Below are 19,294 nucleotides of genomic sequence, written 5' to 3'. Positions count from 1 at the left end.
GGTCGTATGATGCGGGCAGGATACGGCGATTAGGATATTGTTGTTGATAAACACACTGTGCAGCCCGTCCGTTGTGGTGCGCTACGTAGTACGCACCACCATATCAGTGTACTCACTCCAGGTGTATCGCTACATTAGTGAACAGAGACAATGCATTACTGCACTGGTGGACAGCGGTTGCCTACAACTAAAGAGCGTAATACGGCCTCTAACAACTGAAGAACGTAATATGGCCTTCACCGGTTTAAATAATCCTCATAGGAAAAATGACATTAGGGAAAAATCACGGCAGTAGTACGCCAACAGGCGACCTGCTTCACCGTTTCAGAGAGTCTCGTTTCGAGCCGCAGCACCACAACAATGTGCCCTTCGTCAAAAACGATTATATCAGTGGATTTCCGCAGTTGCGGCCAGTATCTTCGCTATAATGACTGCCCATTCGTCTCTCTTCCGCTTACATTCCTTCCTTTGCGTCACGTGCGCGCAACACAACTAGGAGTCATTCAACCTCGCGGAGAGCAGGGATCGTAATTCTAGAAAGCATTTTGGAGCACAGCTATAGGTATAAAATACGAAAAATCAAATAAAACCAGTCTCGGTCGCTTTTTCATATTTTTATTTATTTGATAGCAACCGGTTTCGGCCCTTTCCCCAGACCATCTTTAGGATATTTACCGCTCCAATACAGTAATAATATATATTCAGTACAGAGGGTTGGCTGAACTACGTCTAGAATATAAGCTACAATAATTAAAATGTACGATGCTATACCCAGTCTGGTTGCTGGTGGTGGCAAACGGAGCGAGATCGTTAGGAGTAAGGTTGTCACTGCTGAATCAGCGTTCCGCCCTCTACCATGGCATCTGTGTTGGGCCTCGCTGTAGTGAAACTACAGCAACCAAATACAGCTGTCTCTGCTGCAAGTACATACAAATGCCCACGGGTGGTACTCTGCACACAACAGCGATTGTAGCATGCATGCCATTATGTTTCTTTAACTTAAATCAACTATGATAGGATTATACACGTAAAATTTTTTATATGTAATGTACATATTTATTGTTGTATCTATTTTTTCTTTTAAATTATTCTAAACCAAACAATGTCGTATATCCCACGCATGATTGGTCATTAGTCATGTAATGCTGTAGGCAATGGGCGGAGCATATAGCATACAGGGTGTATCATAATTAATGGCGTAAACGCATACAGTTGAAAGTACTAGAAGCAAAAAACGCTCAGTAAACATCGGGTCGAAAATGCATACCTTAATAGCTACGAGCAATTTTTCATCTTCAGTACTGTGAAACAAGTGTCCTCTACTGCAGCCGGCCGCGGTGGCCGTGCGGTTCTGGCGCTGCAGTCTGGAACCGCGGGACTGCTACGGTCGCAGGTTCGAATCCTGCCTCGGGCATGGGTGGGTGTGATGTCTTTAGGTTAGTTAGGTTTAAGTAGTTCTAAGTTCTAGGGGACTTATGACCTAAGATGTTGAGTCCCATAGTGCTCAGAGCCATTTGAAACATTTTTCTTCTACTGCAAGTTCTTTGCTTTCCATATTTTGAGAACTGGTAGTATGGACCAAAACAAGAAAACTCCAGTAAACATGTGGTCTAAAGGGCATTTCTTAAGAGCTATGAGCACTTCTTCATGTTTGCTACTTTGAAACACAATTCTTCTAATGATCAAGTGCTCGTAACTTTTAAGGTACTGGTTTTAGGGCACATGTTTGCTAGACATTTTTTTCTTCTTTTGGTCCATACTATCACTTCCCAAAATATGGAAAGCAAAGAACTTGCAGCAGCAGAAGAGACTTGTTTCACAGTATCGAAGATGAAAAATTGCTCGTAGCTCATAAGGTATGCATTTTCGACGCTGTGTTTACTCAGACGTTTTTGCTTCTAATATCGTGTACTTTCAACTGTATGCGTGTACGCCATTGATTATGATACACCCCATATAATCTCGTCCAGAGCTGCCTGATCCAGCTGTGGCAACCTTACTTCTAAGCATTCCGCTCTGTCTGCCGCTACCAGCAGCCATAATGGCTATAACATCGTACTTTTAAATTATTGTATTTTAGATGTTGCTCAGCCATCCCTCTATACTGAATATACTGTACTGCGGGCGGTCAAAAGTCTGATGACGGTCTGAGGAAAGGGACGAAACCGGTAGCTATCGAATAAAAAAATCTGGAAACGCGATGGAGACTTATTATTTGTTTTTAGTGGTCATAACATTTTGGCTCATCAGTGTAAGAATACAAGTGGTGTCATGGATGGAGTAATAGAGCTTTCGAGACTTTGGGATTCAGTCAGAAGCATTGAGACTATACTGAAGGAGTGTGAAGAGATATTGAAAAAAAGAGCAAGCAGAAAAATTAATGTGTATTATTTATGAAGTGTCCTCGTATTAATAAAAGAATATGGGGTTCCCACAAGACCCCGGCTTGGCAAACAACGCTGACTAGCCGGCCAGAGTGGGCGAGCGGTTCTAGGCGCTACAGTCTGGAACCCAGCGACTGCTACGGTCCCAGGTTCGAATCCTGAATCGGGCATGGATGCGTGTGATGTCCTTAGGTTAGATAGGTTTAAGTAGTTCTATGTTCTGGGCGACTGAGGACCTCAGAAGTTAAGTCCCATAGTGCTCAGAGCCATTTTTGAACGCTGACCACTTATACTTTGTTGGTTGAGGACTGAAAAAGCAGTATAAATTAATTTAACTTTCTCTTGGTGTTGTTTGCAGAAGGCAACGGTGACTGAGGAGAGATGGGGACGCAGGCGCGGGCGCGGGAGCGGCGCGGGACGCCGGCCGACCACCCGCTGCCCCCGGAAGGCGGCTGGGGCTGGGCCGTCGCCGCGGGCATGGCGCTCATGCTGGTAGGTGCTCGCCTTCACGACGCCTCCTGTCGCAGCGCTCAGACTATACACTGTCTCATCTAAAGCATTCGGGCACCTCATGCCGGATATTACTACACTACTGGCCATTAAAATTGCTACAGCAAAAAGAAATGCAGATCACAAACGGGTATTCATGGAACAAACATATTATACTACAACTGACATGTGCTTACATTTTCACGCAATTTGGGTGGATAGATCCTGATTATCCAGTACCCAGAACAACCACCTCTGGCCGTAATAACGGCCTTGATATGCCTGGGCATTGAGTCAAACAGAGCTTGGATGGCGTCTACAGGTACAGCTGCCGATGCAGCTTCAACACGATACCACAGTTCATCAAAAGTAGTGACTGGCGTATTGTGACGAGCCAGTTGCTCGGCCACCATTGACCAGTCGTTTTCAATTGGTGAGAGATCTAGAGAATGTGATGGCCAGGGCAGCAGTCAAACATATTCTGTATCCAGAAAGGCCCGTACAGGACCTGCAACATGTGGTCGTGCATTATCATGCTGAAATGTAGGATTTCGCAGGGATCGAATGAAGGGTAGAGCCACGGGTCGTAAGACATCCACTGTTCAAAGTGCCGTCAATGCGAACAAGCGGTGACCGAGACGTGTAACCAATGGCACCCTTCACCATCACGCCGGTGATACGCCAGTATGTCGATAACGAATACAAGCTTCCAATGTGCGTTCACTGCGATGTCGCCAAACACGGATGTGACCATCATGATGCTGTAAACAAAACCTGGATTCATCCGAAAAAATGACGTTTTGCCATTCGTGCACCCAGGTTCGTCGTTCAGTACACCATCGCAGGCTCTCCTGCCTGTGATGCAGCGTCGTGGGTGACCGGAGCCATGGTCTACGAGCTGATAGTCCATGCTGCTGCAAACGTCGTCGAATTGTTCGTGCAGATGGTTGTTGTCTTGCAAACGTCCCCATCTGTTGACTCAGGGATCGAGACGTGGCTGCACGATCCGTTACAGCCATGCGGATAAGATGCCTGTCATCTCGACTGCTAGTGATACGAGGCCGTTGGGATCCAGCACGGCGTGGCGTTCCGTATTACCCTCATGAACCCACCGATTCCATCTTCTGCTAAGAGTCATTGGATCTCGACCAACGCGAGCAGCAGTGTCGCACTACGATAAACCACAATCGCGATAGGCTACAATCCGATCTTTATCAAAGTCGAAAACGTGATGGTACGCATTTCTCCTCCTTACACGAGGCATCACAACAACGTTTCACCAGGCAACGCCGGTCAACTGTGTATGAGAAATCGGTTGGAAACTTTCCTCATATCAGCACGTTGTAGGTGTCACCACCGGCGCCAAACTTGATTGAATGCTCTGAAAAGCTAATCACTTGCATATCACAGCATCTTCTTCCTATCTGTTAAATTTCGCGTCTGTAGCACGTCATCTTATGGAGTAGCAATTTTAATGGCCAATAGTGTACAATGAGCGACGACGCTTCGCCTTTATGACGGCTTGAACTCTGCTGGTGGCTTTTCAATGAGGTGTTTGAAAGCCTGTGCACACTGTTCTGTCTTAACACCCGAAACGTAATAGGATAGTGTTGGCACCACACATGATGGAACGTGTCCCTCTCAGCTTGGTGCCCCAAGCTGCCGTTTGAGTCTCTTGGGCTTTAACCAGCCCTGAACATAGGAAAAATGTGGCAAACTTTTGGTGACACACGGTCGCAGTTTGTATCACATTTCCTGTGTTCACAAATTCTTTCTCATGAGCAGTCCAACATTACACTTTGTGTTGCTATTCCGACACATCTTGGTGTTATGGAATCGGCAAGCGGCTATAATACTGCTGTTGAACCCCCTAAGTAAAATCGAGGCGATGACTTACACGCAGAGCAACACTGTAGGTAATATTTAACATAAACATTTACTATTGATCAGGAGTCGTCTAATCACATTAGTCTATCTCAAAGAGTCCCACATGCACGCAGAAAAAGTACACTACTGGCCATTAAAATTGCTACACCAAGAAGATGACGTGCTACAGACGTGAAATTTAACCGACAGGAAGAAGATGCTGTGATATGCAAATGATGCAAACTCTGTTTGACTCAATGCCCAGGCGTATCAAGGCCGTTATTACGGCTATAGGTGGTTGTTCTGGGTACTGATTTCTCAGGATCTATGCACCCAAATTGTGTGAAAATGTAATCACATGTCAGTTCTAGTATAGTGTATTTGTCCAATGAATACCCGCTTATCATCTGCATTTCTTCTTGGTGTGGCAATTTTAATGGCCAGTAGTGTAGTAATTGAGCTGTTGGCTATTATTTAATCTTAGGCAGAGAACAATTGGGGGTGTTGGTGGAGGGACGTACTGTTACATCTGCATCTACATACATACTCCGCTAACCATCGTAGGGTTCGGGGCTGAGTGTACTCTGTACAATTACTACTCCTTTCCTCTTCCACTCACAAATAAAGCGAGGGAAAAACGACTGTCTATATGCCTCCATATGAGCCCTTATTTATCACATCTTCTTGGTCCTTACGCGCAGTCCATGTTCGCGGCAGTAGAATCGTTCGGCAGTCAGCTTCAAACTCTGGATCTCTAAAATTTCTAAACAAAACGTCGCCTTCCCTCCAGGGATTCCTTCATTTGAGTTCTCGAAGCATCTGACGTGTTCATCAAACCTGCTGTTAACAAATCTAGCAGTCCGTCTGCGAACTGCTTCAATGTCTTCCTTCAATCCAAACTCGTCATTAGGCTTCTGACTAGTTTGATGCGGACCGCCACGAATTCCTCTCTTGTGCCTACCTTTTCATCTCGACTAGCACTTACAACATAGGTCCTCAATTATTTGCTGTATGTATTCCAATGTCTGTCTTCCTCTACAGTTTTCGCCCTCTACAGCTTCCTCTAGTGCCATGGAAGTCATACCCTGATGTCTTAACAGACGTCCTGTCATCCTGTCCCTTCTCCTTGTCAGTGTTTCCCACATATTCCTTTCCTTTCCGATTCTGCCCAGAAACTCCTCATTCCTCACCTCATCAGTCCACCTAATTTTCAACATTCGTTTGTAACACCACATCTCAAATTCTTAGATTCTCTTCTGTTCCGGCTTTCCCACAGTCCATGTTTCTCTACAGAACAATGCTGTGCTCCAAACGTACTCTCCCAAAAATTCTTTCTCAAACTAAGGCCTGTGTTTGGTACTAGTAGACTTCTCTTGGCCAGGATTTCCCTTTCTGCCAATGCTAGTTTGCTATTGCTGTCCTCCTTGATCTGTCCGTCATTGTTTATTTTGCAGCCTAGGTAGTAAAATTCCTTAACTTCATCTACTTTGTGACCATTAGTCCTGATGTTAAGTTTCTCACTGTTTTCATTTCTACTACTTCTCATTACTTTTGTCTCTCTTCGATTTACTCTCAATCCATATTCTGTACTCATTACATTGTTCATCCCATTCAGCAGACCATGTACTTCTTCTGCACCTTCCACTCAGGACAGCAATGTCATCAGCGAATCGTATCATTGGTATTCTTTCACCTTGAATTTTAATCCCGCTCCTGAACCTTTCTTTTATTTCCTCATTGCTTCTTCGATTTACGGATTGAAAAGTAGGGAAAAAAGACTGTCTTACACCCTTTTTAATCCGAGCACATTGTTTTTTGTCGTCCATTCTTATTTATTCCCTTTTCGCTCTTGTACATATTGTATGTGATCCGTCTCTCCCTATAGCTTACCCCCATTTTTATCAGAATTTTGAATATCTTGCACCATTTTACATTGTCGAACGCTTTTTCCAGGTCTACAAATGCTATGAACGTGTCTTGTTTTTCTTTAGTCTTGCCTGCATTATCAACCGCAACGTCAGAATTGCCTCTCCAGTGCCTTTACCATTCCTAAAGCCAAACTGATCCTCATCTAACATATTCTCAGTTTTCTTTTAGGTTTTTCTGTATATTATTCTTGTCAGCAACTTGGATGCATGAGCTGTTAGCTGACTGTGCGATAATTCTCGAACTTGCCGAACTGCTATGAATCCTAAAAACACGAGCAGTACTCAAGAATAGATCGCTCAGCGTCCAATATGAGGTTTCCTTTAAAGGTGAACCACTATTCCAAAATTCTCCCAATAAACCCAAGTCGACCTTTCGCCTTACATACCACCGTTCTCACTAACCGCCAACTCACAAACAAACAGTCAACTTTCAGCCTTATCTAAAATAAACTTTGGGCTACGCATCAGTCGTCCAGCACAACCAAGAGTTGTTATTCATATTCGTAGGCTCCATTAACACACACTGTGACTGTTAGATCCAACCTAAGATAGACGTCGGACAATGTTACAGAACAGCCTAGTAATACAACATTCACTTCACAAAACTCACTACATGATAAAAAATATCCTGCCCTTCGGCTTTGTAACAGCTTGAACTCTTCTAAGGACTTTGCAGTGAACACATAGTCCGTAGTAGGGCGATCACAGTGTTGTAGAAATAATTCAAAAGCCAAGATAGCTTAAATGCTGTTTACTGGATAACCGGTTTCAACACACTAAAGGTGCCATCATTGGATCTGAATGTAGATTAACATTCTCGTCTGCCTCATGTATCGTTATTCGTTATATCAAAATGGTTTATAAATGTTAATCTACACTCAGATCCGATGATGGCACCTTTAGTGTGCTGAAACCGGTTATCCAGTAAACAGAATTTAAGCGATCTTGGCTTTTGAATTAGTTCTCCTCTACGGACACTTTCAATTGGTTGTCTGGATATCTATGAGGGAATGGCAACCCATACTTCCTCAAGAGCAGAAACGAGATAAGATCACGATGACGAACGCTGGGGTCGACAGCGAAACTGACGTCGTAACTCACCCCAAAGATGTAGCATTGGGTTCAGGTTGGGACTCTGGCCAAGTCAGCCCGTTTCAGAAGAGTTATGGTTTATAGACAATCGCATCACAATGCTGCCTTATGACAGAGCGCAATGTCATGCTCATACAATCAATCATCGTCCCCGAAGTAGTTCTCCAGTGTACACAGTACATTAAGCTCTAAATTTTTTTCATATCCTTCCACACATAGCGATTTTTGAACGGACTAAGCAGACCTCACTCTAACCATGAAAACCACCCCCATACCAACATCACTTCCTTGGTACTTCACTGTTGGCAGGTACCTTCCTCCAGGCATTAGCCAAACCCAAACGTCTCCATTGGATTGCTAAAGGATATAGCGTGGGTGATCACTCCCAGTCAGTCGTTACCATTAACCCGCTGTCCAGTGACATCACTCTATACACCACCTCATGCATTGCTTAACACTGACTACGGAAATGTGTGGCTTATGGGGAGCTGCTCGATTACTGTACCCCATTCTTTTTAACTCCCTACGCGCAGCCCTTGTGCTAGCTGCACTGCTGATAATGATCGATACTCTCCGTTACTCAGTGCGTGACTGCCTAGTTTTGGTTTAGCTGTGGTTGTTCCTAAGCGTCTCCACTTCACAGCCACATCACCATAACTCCAATTGGGCAACTATAGGAGTCTCGAAATTTGCGTGATTAATTTGTTGATCTTGTGACTTCCAGTGACTAGTCCACGTTCTAAGTCACTTAAGCTCCCCTGACTAGTCCATCCTGCTACTAACGCTTTTATACTAACAACAAATTACTCCCCGCCTGCTTTTACACTGGCAGCTCTCGCTGTAGCAGTCAATTCTGCAGTACATAGGGATGTCCGGGTACTTTTGATCAGAAAGTGTATTACTCCATTCCTGTAAAACTATTGGCATAGGATATAGCGTGGGTGATCACTCCCAGTCAGTCGTTACCATTAACCCGCTGTCCAGTGACATCACTCATATCGTTACCATTAACCCGCTGTCCAGTGACATCACTCATATCTATAGTGCGTCCAAGAAGGCCTCTTACTCCAAGGCCAAAACGGTGTGTTATATATTGGACTACTTACAAATAAAAGCCATGTATCCAAGCGATCTTTATATGAACCATCGTGCCTTACGCAGAGACCGATCCGCCTCCATATATCATTCTTGACGTCTTGCGGAGCCTGTCAGGCGTTCTAAAGAGTTCCTCAGCACTTTTGCCGAAATCTTTAATCTTGTACCGACGTTCGGCCACATGGAACTTGATTATTCCCTATAATGAGTGGTAAATTTTGTGCTTTGCGGTGATCATTTTAATGGGGCTGGAGATATTGCTGAACCACAAGCAATCCAAACACCTTACAGTTATTCGAGGAACATCGCATGTAAATACCAAAGGGCGCTGGAGTTCCGTCCTGCCGTAAAGACACATGTTTCACAGTTCCTCGTATTCGAAGTGAGAGACTACTCACATTTTCAGCGTGTCAAGATAAGATTTCCATTCAGCACCCTTTCGAAAAAGTATGGTCTTAACAGGTTTCCTGATAACATCCCTATCCACGAGGTGGGTTCCTTCCCAACTCTTTCACGTAACTGAGACTTTTCCTGAGATCAGAAAGCCATATACTTCCTGTGCGAACAGGATAGACCGCATATTCATTAGAAAATAACACTTTTAGGTGGACCACAGCATTGAAAGTTGTGACAATAAAGCACGTCAGACCGCAACTCGCTGTTTCATGTTTTCGTCAGATAATCCATTCACTAATATTGATCAAAATCCTTTGATTTTTCAAATACTGTTGTGTGGTTATGTATTGTTAACCGTAATAATTGTGTACAGCTCTTCTTTCATGAATGGACACCAATAACACAATCACAAATTTCGCCAATCGTACGAAGTCTAGAACGATACGAGGATTTACTAACGTTACCATACGCTACTGTTCCACTTGATAACGGCGCATGGGGAGGTGGTAATAATATATATTGTTTATGATCTAGAATTTTCCTGATTTTTCCCGTCATGATCACTTCGCGTTATGTATCTCGAAGGAAGTAATATGTTGCATGACGCTTCTTGGAACACAGGGGTCGAAAGAAAACCGCACGTAAACTGGGAAGAAGTGAGAATGTCAGACGAGCGGTAACAGCGTCCCCAGCTTCCACTAATGGCAGAGTAACATTACTTCCAACCAATGAGACGAAAACAAAAATAAGCTGGTTTCCCAGGGGACACAGAAGTAGAGAGACCCAACAGATAAAAAAGGGCTGCACGTACACATTGTGAGACTATTATAATACGTATGACGAGAACGAAGATTTCGCAACGACATTCTTGTTAAAAAATTCTCAATTTACTTGCCGTGTCTAATTTGGTTGCTATTGTGGTGGCCTTCTGTAGCCCCTAGACGTCTTGTGGTTGATCAACGTGTCGACAGTACGTCATGCTGCCACAGAATGTGTCAACGTCCGCGCTGGCTGCGTCACCAATCCCGTAGGAACGTAAATAATTCGGCGAATTTCCCTGTACTTACTCAGCGCCGAGAGCTCGGCTTTACGCACCACTAAGACCACAGGTTCAGCTCTGCTTGAAATTGTTCTCGCACAATATAATGTCTAAGGTCAAGTGGCGGCACTAACGTAGACGTTGACAATCTGTGGCAGAACGAAGAAATGATAACCTATATGTGATGTAAAACGTAAGCTGAAGTGACCTGACAAGATCACCGGTGGACATATAACAATAAACACTTTATATGGAATAACAGAGAACAGAGACTTCCATTAAAACCACAAGAGTTGCAGTTATTCAGTCACCGAAACGTAACAATACTTTCCGATGCAATTCCCCAGGAGAACTTATGTTGTTGTGGTTGTTGTGGTCTTCAGTCCAGACACTGGTTTCGTGCAGCTCTCTATCGCTGCTCTATCGTGTGCAAGCTTTCTTCATCTCCAAGTAACTACTGCACCCACCATCCTTCTGAATCTGCTTAGTGTATTCATCTCCTTGTCTCCCTCTACGATTTTTACCCTCCACGCTGCCCTCCATCACAAAATTGGTGATCCCTTGATGCTGCAGAACGTGTCCTACCTACTAACTGATCCCTTCTTCTAATTAATTTGTGCCACAAATTCATCTTCTCCCCAATTCTATTCCGTAGCTCCTCATTAGTTATGTGATCTACCTATCTAATCTTCAGCATTCTTCTGTAGCACCACATTTAGAAAGCTTCTATTCTCTTCTTGTCTAAACTATTTATCGTCCATGTTTCACATCCATACATGGCTGCACTCCATGCAAATACTTTTAGAAACGCTTCCTGACGCTTAAATCTATACTCGATGTTACCAAATTTCTCTTCTTCAGAAACGCTTTCCTTGCCATTGCCAGTCTACATTTTATATCCTCTCTACTTTGACCATCATCAGTTATTTTGATCCCTAATTAGAAAAACTTATTTACTACTTTAAGTATCTCATTTCCAAATCTAATTCCCTTAGCATCACCTGATTTCATTCGACTAAATTCCATTATCCTCGTTTTGCTTTTGTTGGTGTTCATCCTATATCCCCCTTTCAAGACATTGTCCATTCCGTTCAACTGCTCTTCCAGGTCCTTTGCTGTCTCTGACAGAATTATAATGTCATCGGCAAACCTCAAAGTTTTTATTTCTTCTCCAAGGATTTTAATTCCTACTCCAAATTTTTCTTTTGTTTCCTTTACTGCTTGCTCAATATATAGAATAATGAATAACATCGGGGGTAGGCTACAAAACTGTCTCACTCCCCAACCACTGCTTCCCTTTCATGCCCCTCGACTCTTATAATTGCCATCTGGTCTCTGAACAAATTGTAGGCTTTCGCTCTCTGTGCTTGACCCGTTCTACCTTTAAATTTGAAATAGAGTATTCCAGTCAAAATTGTCAAATGCTTTCTCTAAGTCTACAAATGGTTTTCCTTAATCTATCTTCTAAGATATGTAGTAGGGTCAGTATTGCCTCACGTCTTCCAACATTTCTACGGAATCCAAACTGATCTTCCGCAAGATCGGCTTATAGCAGTTTTTCCATTCGTCTATAAAGAATTCGTGTCAGTATTTTGCAGCCGTGACGTAGCAAGCACATCGACGCTACGACAGATTCCGACGCCCACGTCTTCGCGACCGCCGGAGCCCGGTCGCGAACGGCGAAGAGAGTGGCCCGCGGGGGGAGGTGATTTAAATCGGCCGCCCGTCCTCAGCAGCTGAGTTCGTCAGCGCACCTGATAATGGCGAAATGTCTGATCGCGGCGGTCGGAGTGGCCGAGCGGTTCTAGGCGCAACAGTCTGGAACCGCGCGACCACTACGGTCGCAGGTTCGAATCATGCCTCGGGCATGGAGGTATGTGATGTCCTTAGGTTAGTTAGGTTTAAGTAGTTCTAAGTTCTAGGGGACTAATGACCTCAGAAGTTAAGTCCCATAGTGCTCAGAGCCATTTGTCTGATCGCCGAAATATTGTGCCCATTGGACACTATTAACCGGCAGTATACCCGTGGACTGTTCGAGTGTCTGAAACCTTCCAGCGTCTCCAGGCCTCTTCCACGTATACAACCTTCTTTCACGATTCTTAAACCAAGTGTTAGATATGATTAAGTTATGGTCTCTGCAAAATTCTACCAGGTGGCTTCCTCATTCATTCCTTACCTCCATTCCATACTCAACGACTACTTTCACTTTTCTTGCCGACCGCTGTGGACACGCGCTTCTAGGCGCTGCAGTCCGGAACCGCGCGACTGCTACGGTCGCAGGTTCGAATCCTACCTCGGGCATGGATGTGTGTAATGTCCTTAGGTTAGTTAGGTTTAAGTAGTTCTAAGTTCTAGGCGACTGATGACCTCAGATGTTAAGTCCCATAGTGCTCAGAGCCATTTGAACCATTTTTTACTTTTCTTCCTTTTCCTACTGTGGAATTCCAGTCCCCCAAGACTATTAAATTTTCGTCTCCCTTCACTATCTGAATAATTTCTTTTGTTTCATCATACATTTCTTCAATCTCGTCGTCATCTGCGGAGCTACTGTGGAACTTGTCATATCTTGATAATCACGCCGGCCGCTGTGGCCGAGCGGTTCTAGGAGCTTCAGTCTGGAAGCGCGCTGCTGCTACGGTCGCAGGTTGGAATCCTGCCTCGGGCATGGATGTGTGTGATGTCCTTAGGTTTAAGTAGTTCTAAGTCTAGGGGACTGATGACCTCAGATGTTAAGTCCCATAGTGCTCAGAGCCATTTGAACCATCTGATAATCACATCTAACACCGTTAGGACAGCGGTTCACGAATCACGACCACAAAGAAGTCTAAGAACCGGTGGATGACAAGTCCTGGCACCTGAGTCCTGAGAGTCTAAGGTTGGTGAGGCGGCTCATTGTTGATAGCTCGCGGCTTATAGAAAGCTTCGAAATTGACAGTGTCCATGTTGGTGCGACTTGCTATAGCCATGCAGCATACAGTGTTGACGGATGGTTATGGCACTGTCTAGTTGTGACACGTGAGCAGATCTAACTGCTGCCGCGATTTTTGCGTCTCCTACTGGCAATGTAAACGCCACCTTTTGGCGAAGCAGGCCGCTTTAGTATCAGTGGCGATGGCCAGAGCTGCTCGTAAGGACAAGCCACTGTTGCTGTTGTCGTCCGGAACTGTTTTTGTTTGTTTCATGAAGCCATGGCATCTAAGGGTTGGTGCTGCGGTAACCTGCTGCAGTGGCTTGTTATCCTGTTGGACTACGTGTCCCGACACAGCATCCTCACCCTCTCCCCCCGTCAAGGAACGCAGACTACTCGTCATCGACGGCCTTCGAAAGCGAAGTTCTTCAGCCCTCACCTGCGATATGCATGGGAATCAGGTCGTCAACACCGGTTAATGCATCCTCCGTAATGTAAGTGTCGTGCTGACCGCCAGGCTCGCGTTCCAGAGGGCATCGCTGCTATGGCTGTAGTTCGTGTAGACTGTAGGCCGAACATCGGATGTGGAAGATCTGGAACAGGGACAGTAGTGGAGCCGCCGCTACTTGCGGGACTGTAATTGGTCCAGCAGTTGTACCTGAACAATAGCTCTGTTAAGGTGACGAGTGATGCATGCTGAGAACCATTAGCGATTACCATGACCATTGCCCTTATCTTATCATGAATCCTTTTGCAATGGTGATTAGGCCTTGGGGAAATGAAGTCAGGGGATAAAGTTTACACACTCGAGATCTGTGAAGAACTGAGGGTCGCAATGTAGCCTCTCCGCTGTGCTCACCTCATATTGTGGGGAAGAACGACACAGTGCCAAGAACAGTGTGACAGCAGACAACCTTGTAGGTGGGACAACCACGAGTATTCATCTTGGATATTAATAATCGCTTCAGCTGTATTTAGTCCTTTATTACTGGATCACTACGAGCCACATCTTGAGGTGAATATCTGTATAACAATAAATCCAGAAGGAATAACAACCCTGAGAAATATACTGGTATGTATGCTGTTCCGTATGGATCGGAAAAGCTGTAAGTGCGCTTTTCAAATTCTACTTATCCGCCAGTAGCTATTTACTTGACGATTTTGTCTAGGCAGAGCATCCTCTTATAGTGTGGCAACTACTTCTCGGTGTTTCATTCTGGCCCCAAATTAGGTCTTAATAGTTTTCATTTATTTTCTCCTTGCCAATAGATCACTATATTACGATTTGTTTTGAACCCTTTAACTGTATTGGAATCTGGCAGTTGTTAATCTATGACACACCGTCTTTCAATGGTGTTTTGTTTGACGGACAATGACTCTTGGGTAAAAAGATTCTGAGCTTTTCCACTCTAATGTTTAAGTCATGTGAGTAATAACATTTTGATATTCTCATATAAAAGTTTTTAATATATTAAATTTTTTTTAAATCTTAAAATAATTTACCATACCATTGTTGTTATTCCTTCTGGATTTATCGTTATACAGATGTTCACCTCCAGATGTGGCCTTTAGTGCCACGAAACCGGTAGTGATCCAGTAATGAAGGACTAAATACAGCTAAGCGGTTATTAACATCCAGGACAGCGTGAAAGCATCATCAGTGTTATGGTTCTGTTGCAATTTCGCTACTTAGGACTGAAAGTCCTGATGAAGTCCCATTTATCTATTGGATGCTGTATGAAATAGGGCTAATCGCATGAATTGAATACCATTCAATTAAAAAAAAAAACTGGCTGAATTCTAAAGATGTATACTGGGGTCCATTTCGGTGACTATAGCATCTGGGGGGCCTTCAGTGGTTAAAATCCTAGTCAGCGGCGGCACATGGCTTTAACAGTCATTGCAGAGTGCATGCGAGAAATATAAGGAAATTTACTCCCCGCGCCTCCTATTATGAGCCAAAGTGATCCCAGGAATGGGATTTTGCAAATCAGGATGCAGCCTGGACCACGGTTTCATTGCAGAAGGTCGTGGGAAACATTTGTGCGCTGGAACTACTTGACTGCGCTGACACCATTGCAAAGTTGGAAGCATATTTTCCGTATCTTTAACAACACCTCTCCAGAAAACGTGTTCGTGGGCCCTCCATTTTGTGACTATGGTACCCTAATGGCCCTGCCGTAGAAAATTTAAAACGAAACGCTGCAGAACATTTGGAATGATGGCAGCTACTCGGATTTCTCATGATACCACGATCGTACGTGCCGTCAGCCGTCAGCATCACCGATAGAGGGCTAAAACTTATGAAGATGGCTTGTACATAAGCCGAAAGCGGTTAATGAGCAGATATTATTGCGATATCGACTGCTCATTTTAACTTAAATAAGATCTTCTGTTTTCCGATGCAGAGAAGGAGGACCACGTCCAACATCGAGATTTTGTGGCGAGCATGCCAGTAAACAAGCACCCCCTTGGTATGCAGGAGTTTAACAACTTATCAATCGTATTGTACACAGTGCGTGACATCTCTAATCACAGCACCTCTGCTCCCGAAAATTCGTCGAAGGCGGCCTGAAATGTTTGCAGCTGGTTGCGGTTTCCACGATAATACAACACCGCGTATTTTCCTACCAGTGAGAGACCCCTCGACAAGTATGGGTCGTAAATACTTCCCCACCCACTGACATGAGTCCAGTAGACTTTGCTTTGTTTCCCAAATTGAAGGAACGACTCTTTGAGAAACGTTTTGATACAGCTGATGAAGCTTTCGGTGAGGTGACCCGAGAAATCAGACAGCTCAGCAGTGAAGGTGCCCTTTCCGTATTACAGAAGTTGCCAAAACGTTAGGAAGCTATCATAGCAAGAATGGAAATTATAATAAATGCCTGTAAAGGCATCTTGTGACATTAAGTATTTTCTTCAAATCGTGTCTTCCAGTGCGCAGAACTATTGAAATGGCCTTCGTATCTGCACTCATGTTGACAAACTGGTGGTCACTCATCTGCAGAAACACGCTAGTCAGAGGTGTTATCCAGCTAACGATTCACTATTAATAGAATGGCCGACCAGGGTGAGAGACAGAATGAAAATTACCTACCCGGTCCCTCACTGAGGAAGGAACTTCCACTTTTCATCATGATGTTGAGCGACTGTTTTCGACCTGTGTGTTGCGGTTTCATAAAATTAATAATTTGGTTTATTTGCTTTCTGAGTAAAGGAACAATGTGTGAATTAGTGGTGATATCTAGCGGGCCGGCGAGGAAGTGTTGTTACTACGCCAGCGTGGTAGCTGGCAGTCTAATCGTACTAGAGAACTCATTTGTTTTTACCAAGTAATATTTTACAGCACGAGCTGCCAAACGTTTCCTCAGATGGAACACTTTTAGACTCCCGGTAGTTTGATGAACACCTTGTTGACTTTGAAGGTAAATAAAATTAACAAAATTTTTATAACTGAGAGAACTTTTTTTATTGAGTGCCTCAATTTTAAATCATAACTAATAATACAGAAATCATAATAAGTTTTTTTTTAAAAAATCAGAAAGAAACCATGTTAATAATAGTTTTTCCCAGAGCACTTATCCACTGGTGTTCCGCCGAACACGGTTTGGGAAACTCTGGTTTACAGGTTTGTTTTACTCGGTGTAGATCGTTTTTAATTATCGTTGGTCTTCTGTAATTTTTCTGTCATCATGCACAAATTTTTAAATTTAAGTAGGAAACGTGTCACTTCCAATATATGATGCAGTTCTAAAGATATGAGTAGACAAAAATGTAGCATGTATGACGACAGTTGCTTGTTTCTTGATTTGAAGCGCACTGCTGTTGGACACGACAACAGTGTGGCAATTGTTTAAAGAGTTCTAGCTATCGAAGCGTACTCCCTAATAAAATGTAACGACATATGGATTCAAATCATGGCGGTTTCTTAAATAAACCACGAGAATACTTTTCCCACAAGTTAAAATAAAGACAGAACAAAACGAAAACTTTCTTAAATAAACCACGAGAATACTTTTCCCACAAGTTAAAATAAAGACAGAAGAAAAAAAAAACTTTCACTAAACAAGCTTCGATACGTAAAAATACTCTTGTTTCTTTTTAGTTGCCTGCCATATAACGATGAGTAACAAACCTCACACTAGAGCGGAAGCCCTTATTTTATCGCATCTACATTGCTGTGTGACACTTAAGAACGAAAGTAGCTTTCGCATAACGTGTCATAACGTAACATACCTCGAAGAAACTTGGACCACGCATAGAAAGAAGTGTAATACATTACAGTTCAGCACAGAAGGCACTGAAAGAAATACTTAATGAGATGAACAGAAATGACACTTTCATTCAAGGACAAACATTAACACTGGACCACCAGAACGATCATGTTCGACATTGCTGGACGTATGCTAACATGAAGAGAAACGGGAACACGTATTCCACACAGGAACATTTTAGAACAAGCATGCCAAATTCAGAAAACGCAAAATCCCCAAGACTGCCTAAGTTTCAAGGAAGCTCGAAATTTAGTGCGGACGTCGGTGCGAGTTGCTTTTAATAGTTTCCACAAGGAAACATTGTCTCAAAATATGGTAGAGAACCCATAGAGATCCTGGTCGTATGTAAAGTACACCAGTGGCAAAAAACAGTCAATACCGTCACTGCGGGATAGCGATGGAAATGTTACCGATGATGATGCCACTAAAACGTGGTTACTAAATACAGTTTTCCGTAATTCCCTCACGAAAGAAGACGAAGCAAATATTCCCGTATTCGAAACCAGAACAACTGTTAGCATGAGTGACATAAAAGTAGATATCTTAGGTGTTGCGAAACAACTCAAAAAATTGTTCAAATGGCTCTGAGTACTATGCAACTTAACTGCTGAGGTCATCAGTCGCATAGAACTTAGAACTAATTAAACCTAACTAATCTAAGGACATGACACACATCCATGCCCGAGGCGGGATTCGAACCTGCGACCGTAGCGGTCGCTCGGCTCCAGACTGTAGCGCCTAGAAACGCACGGCCACTCCGGCCGTCGAAACAACTCAAATCACTTAAGGAAGGCAAGTCTTCCGGTCCAGATGGTATACAAATCAGGTTCCTTTCAGTGTATGCAGACACAATAGCGCCTTTCTTAGCCATCATATACAACCGCTCACTTCACAAAAGGTCTGTTGGAAAGTATCACAGGTCACACCAATATTCAAGAAAGGAAATAGTAGTAACCCATTGAATTACAAACCCATATCACTGACCTCAATTTGCAGTCGGATTTTGGAGCACATACTGTACTCGAACATTATGAATCACCTTGAAGAAAATGACTTATTGATACATAACCAACACGGATTCAGAAAATATCTTTCTTGTGCAACACAGCTAGCTCTTTAGTCCCATGAAGTAATGAGTGCTGTCGACCTCAGATCGATTCCTTATTCCTAGATTTCCAGAGGGCTTTTGATACCGTTCCTCACAAGCGACTATTAATCAAATTGCGTGCATATGGAGTATAGTTCCAGTTGTGTGACTGGATTCGTGATTTCCTCTCAGAGAGGTCACAGTTCGTGGTGATAGACGGTAAATCATCGAGTACAACAGAAGTGATATTTGGCGTTCCGTAAGGTAGTGTCATAGGCCCTCTGCTGTTCCTAATTTATATAAATGACCTACGTGATAATCTGAGCAGCCCCCGTAGATTGTTTGCAGATGATGCTGTAATTTACCGTCCAGTAAAATCATCAGACGCTCGATTCCAATTACAAATTGATATAGAGAGAATTTCTGTATGGTGTGAAAAGTGTCAATTGCCACTAAACAAAGAAAAGTGTGAGCTCATCCACATGGGTACTAAAAGAAATCTGATAAATTTTGGGTATACGATAAATCGCACAAATCTAAGGGCTATTAATTCGACTAAATACCTAGGCATTACAATAACGAGCAACTTAAATTAGAAAGACAACAAGATAATATTGTGGGGAAAGCGAAACAAATACTGTGCTTTGTTGGCAGAACAATTAGAATATGCGTCAAACCCACTATAGAGACAGCCTACATTACACTTGTCCGTCCTCTTCTGGAATATTGTTGTACG

The 19,294-nt window shown here is 43.5% G+C and overlaps 1 protein-coding gene across 1 annotated transcript in view; it reads left to right on the top strand.

Moving 5' to 3' along the window:
* Window positions 1-19,294, top strand: part of LOC126251589 (uncharacterized) — a 338,248-nt gene that overhangs the window by 138,638 nt on the left and 180,316 nt on the right. The window contains exon 2 of the mRNA XM_049952121.1: window positions 2,743-2,876. Coding sequence (XP_049808078.1) covers window positions 2,766-2,876 — 111 coding nt within the window. The 5' untranslated portion in view covers window positions 2,743-2,765. The remainder of the gene's footprint in view (window positions 1-2,742; window positions 2,877-19,294) is intronic.

Source organism: Schistocerca nitens, chromosome 4, assembly GCF_023898315.1.
Source record: "Schistocerca nitens isolate TAMUIC-IGC-003100 chromosome 4, iqSchNite1.1, whole genome shotgun sequence".
NCBI classification, from domain to species: Eukaryota; Metazoa; Arthropoda; class Insecta; order Orthoptera; family Acrididae; genus Schistocerca; species Schistocerca nitens.
The sequence above is the reverse complement of the archived record's forward strand: the minus strand, read 5'-3'. Positions and strand labels throughout refer to the sequence as shown.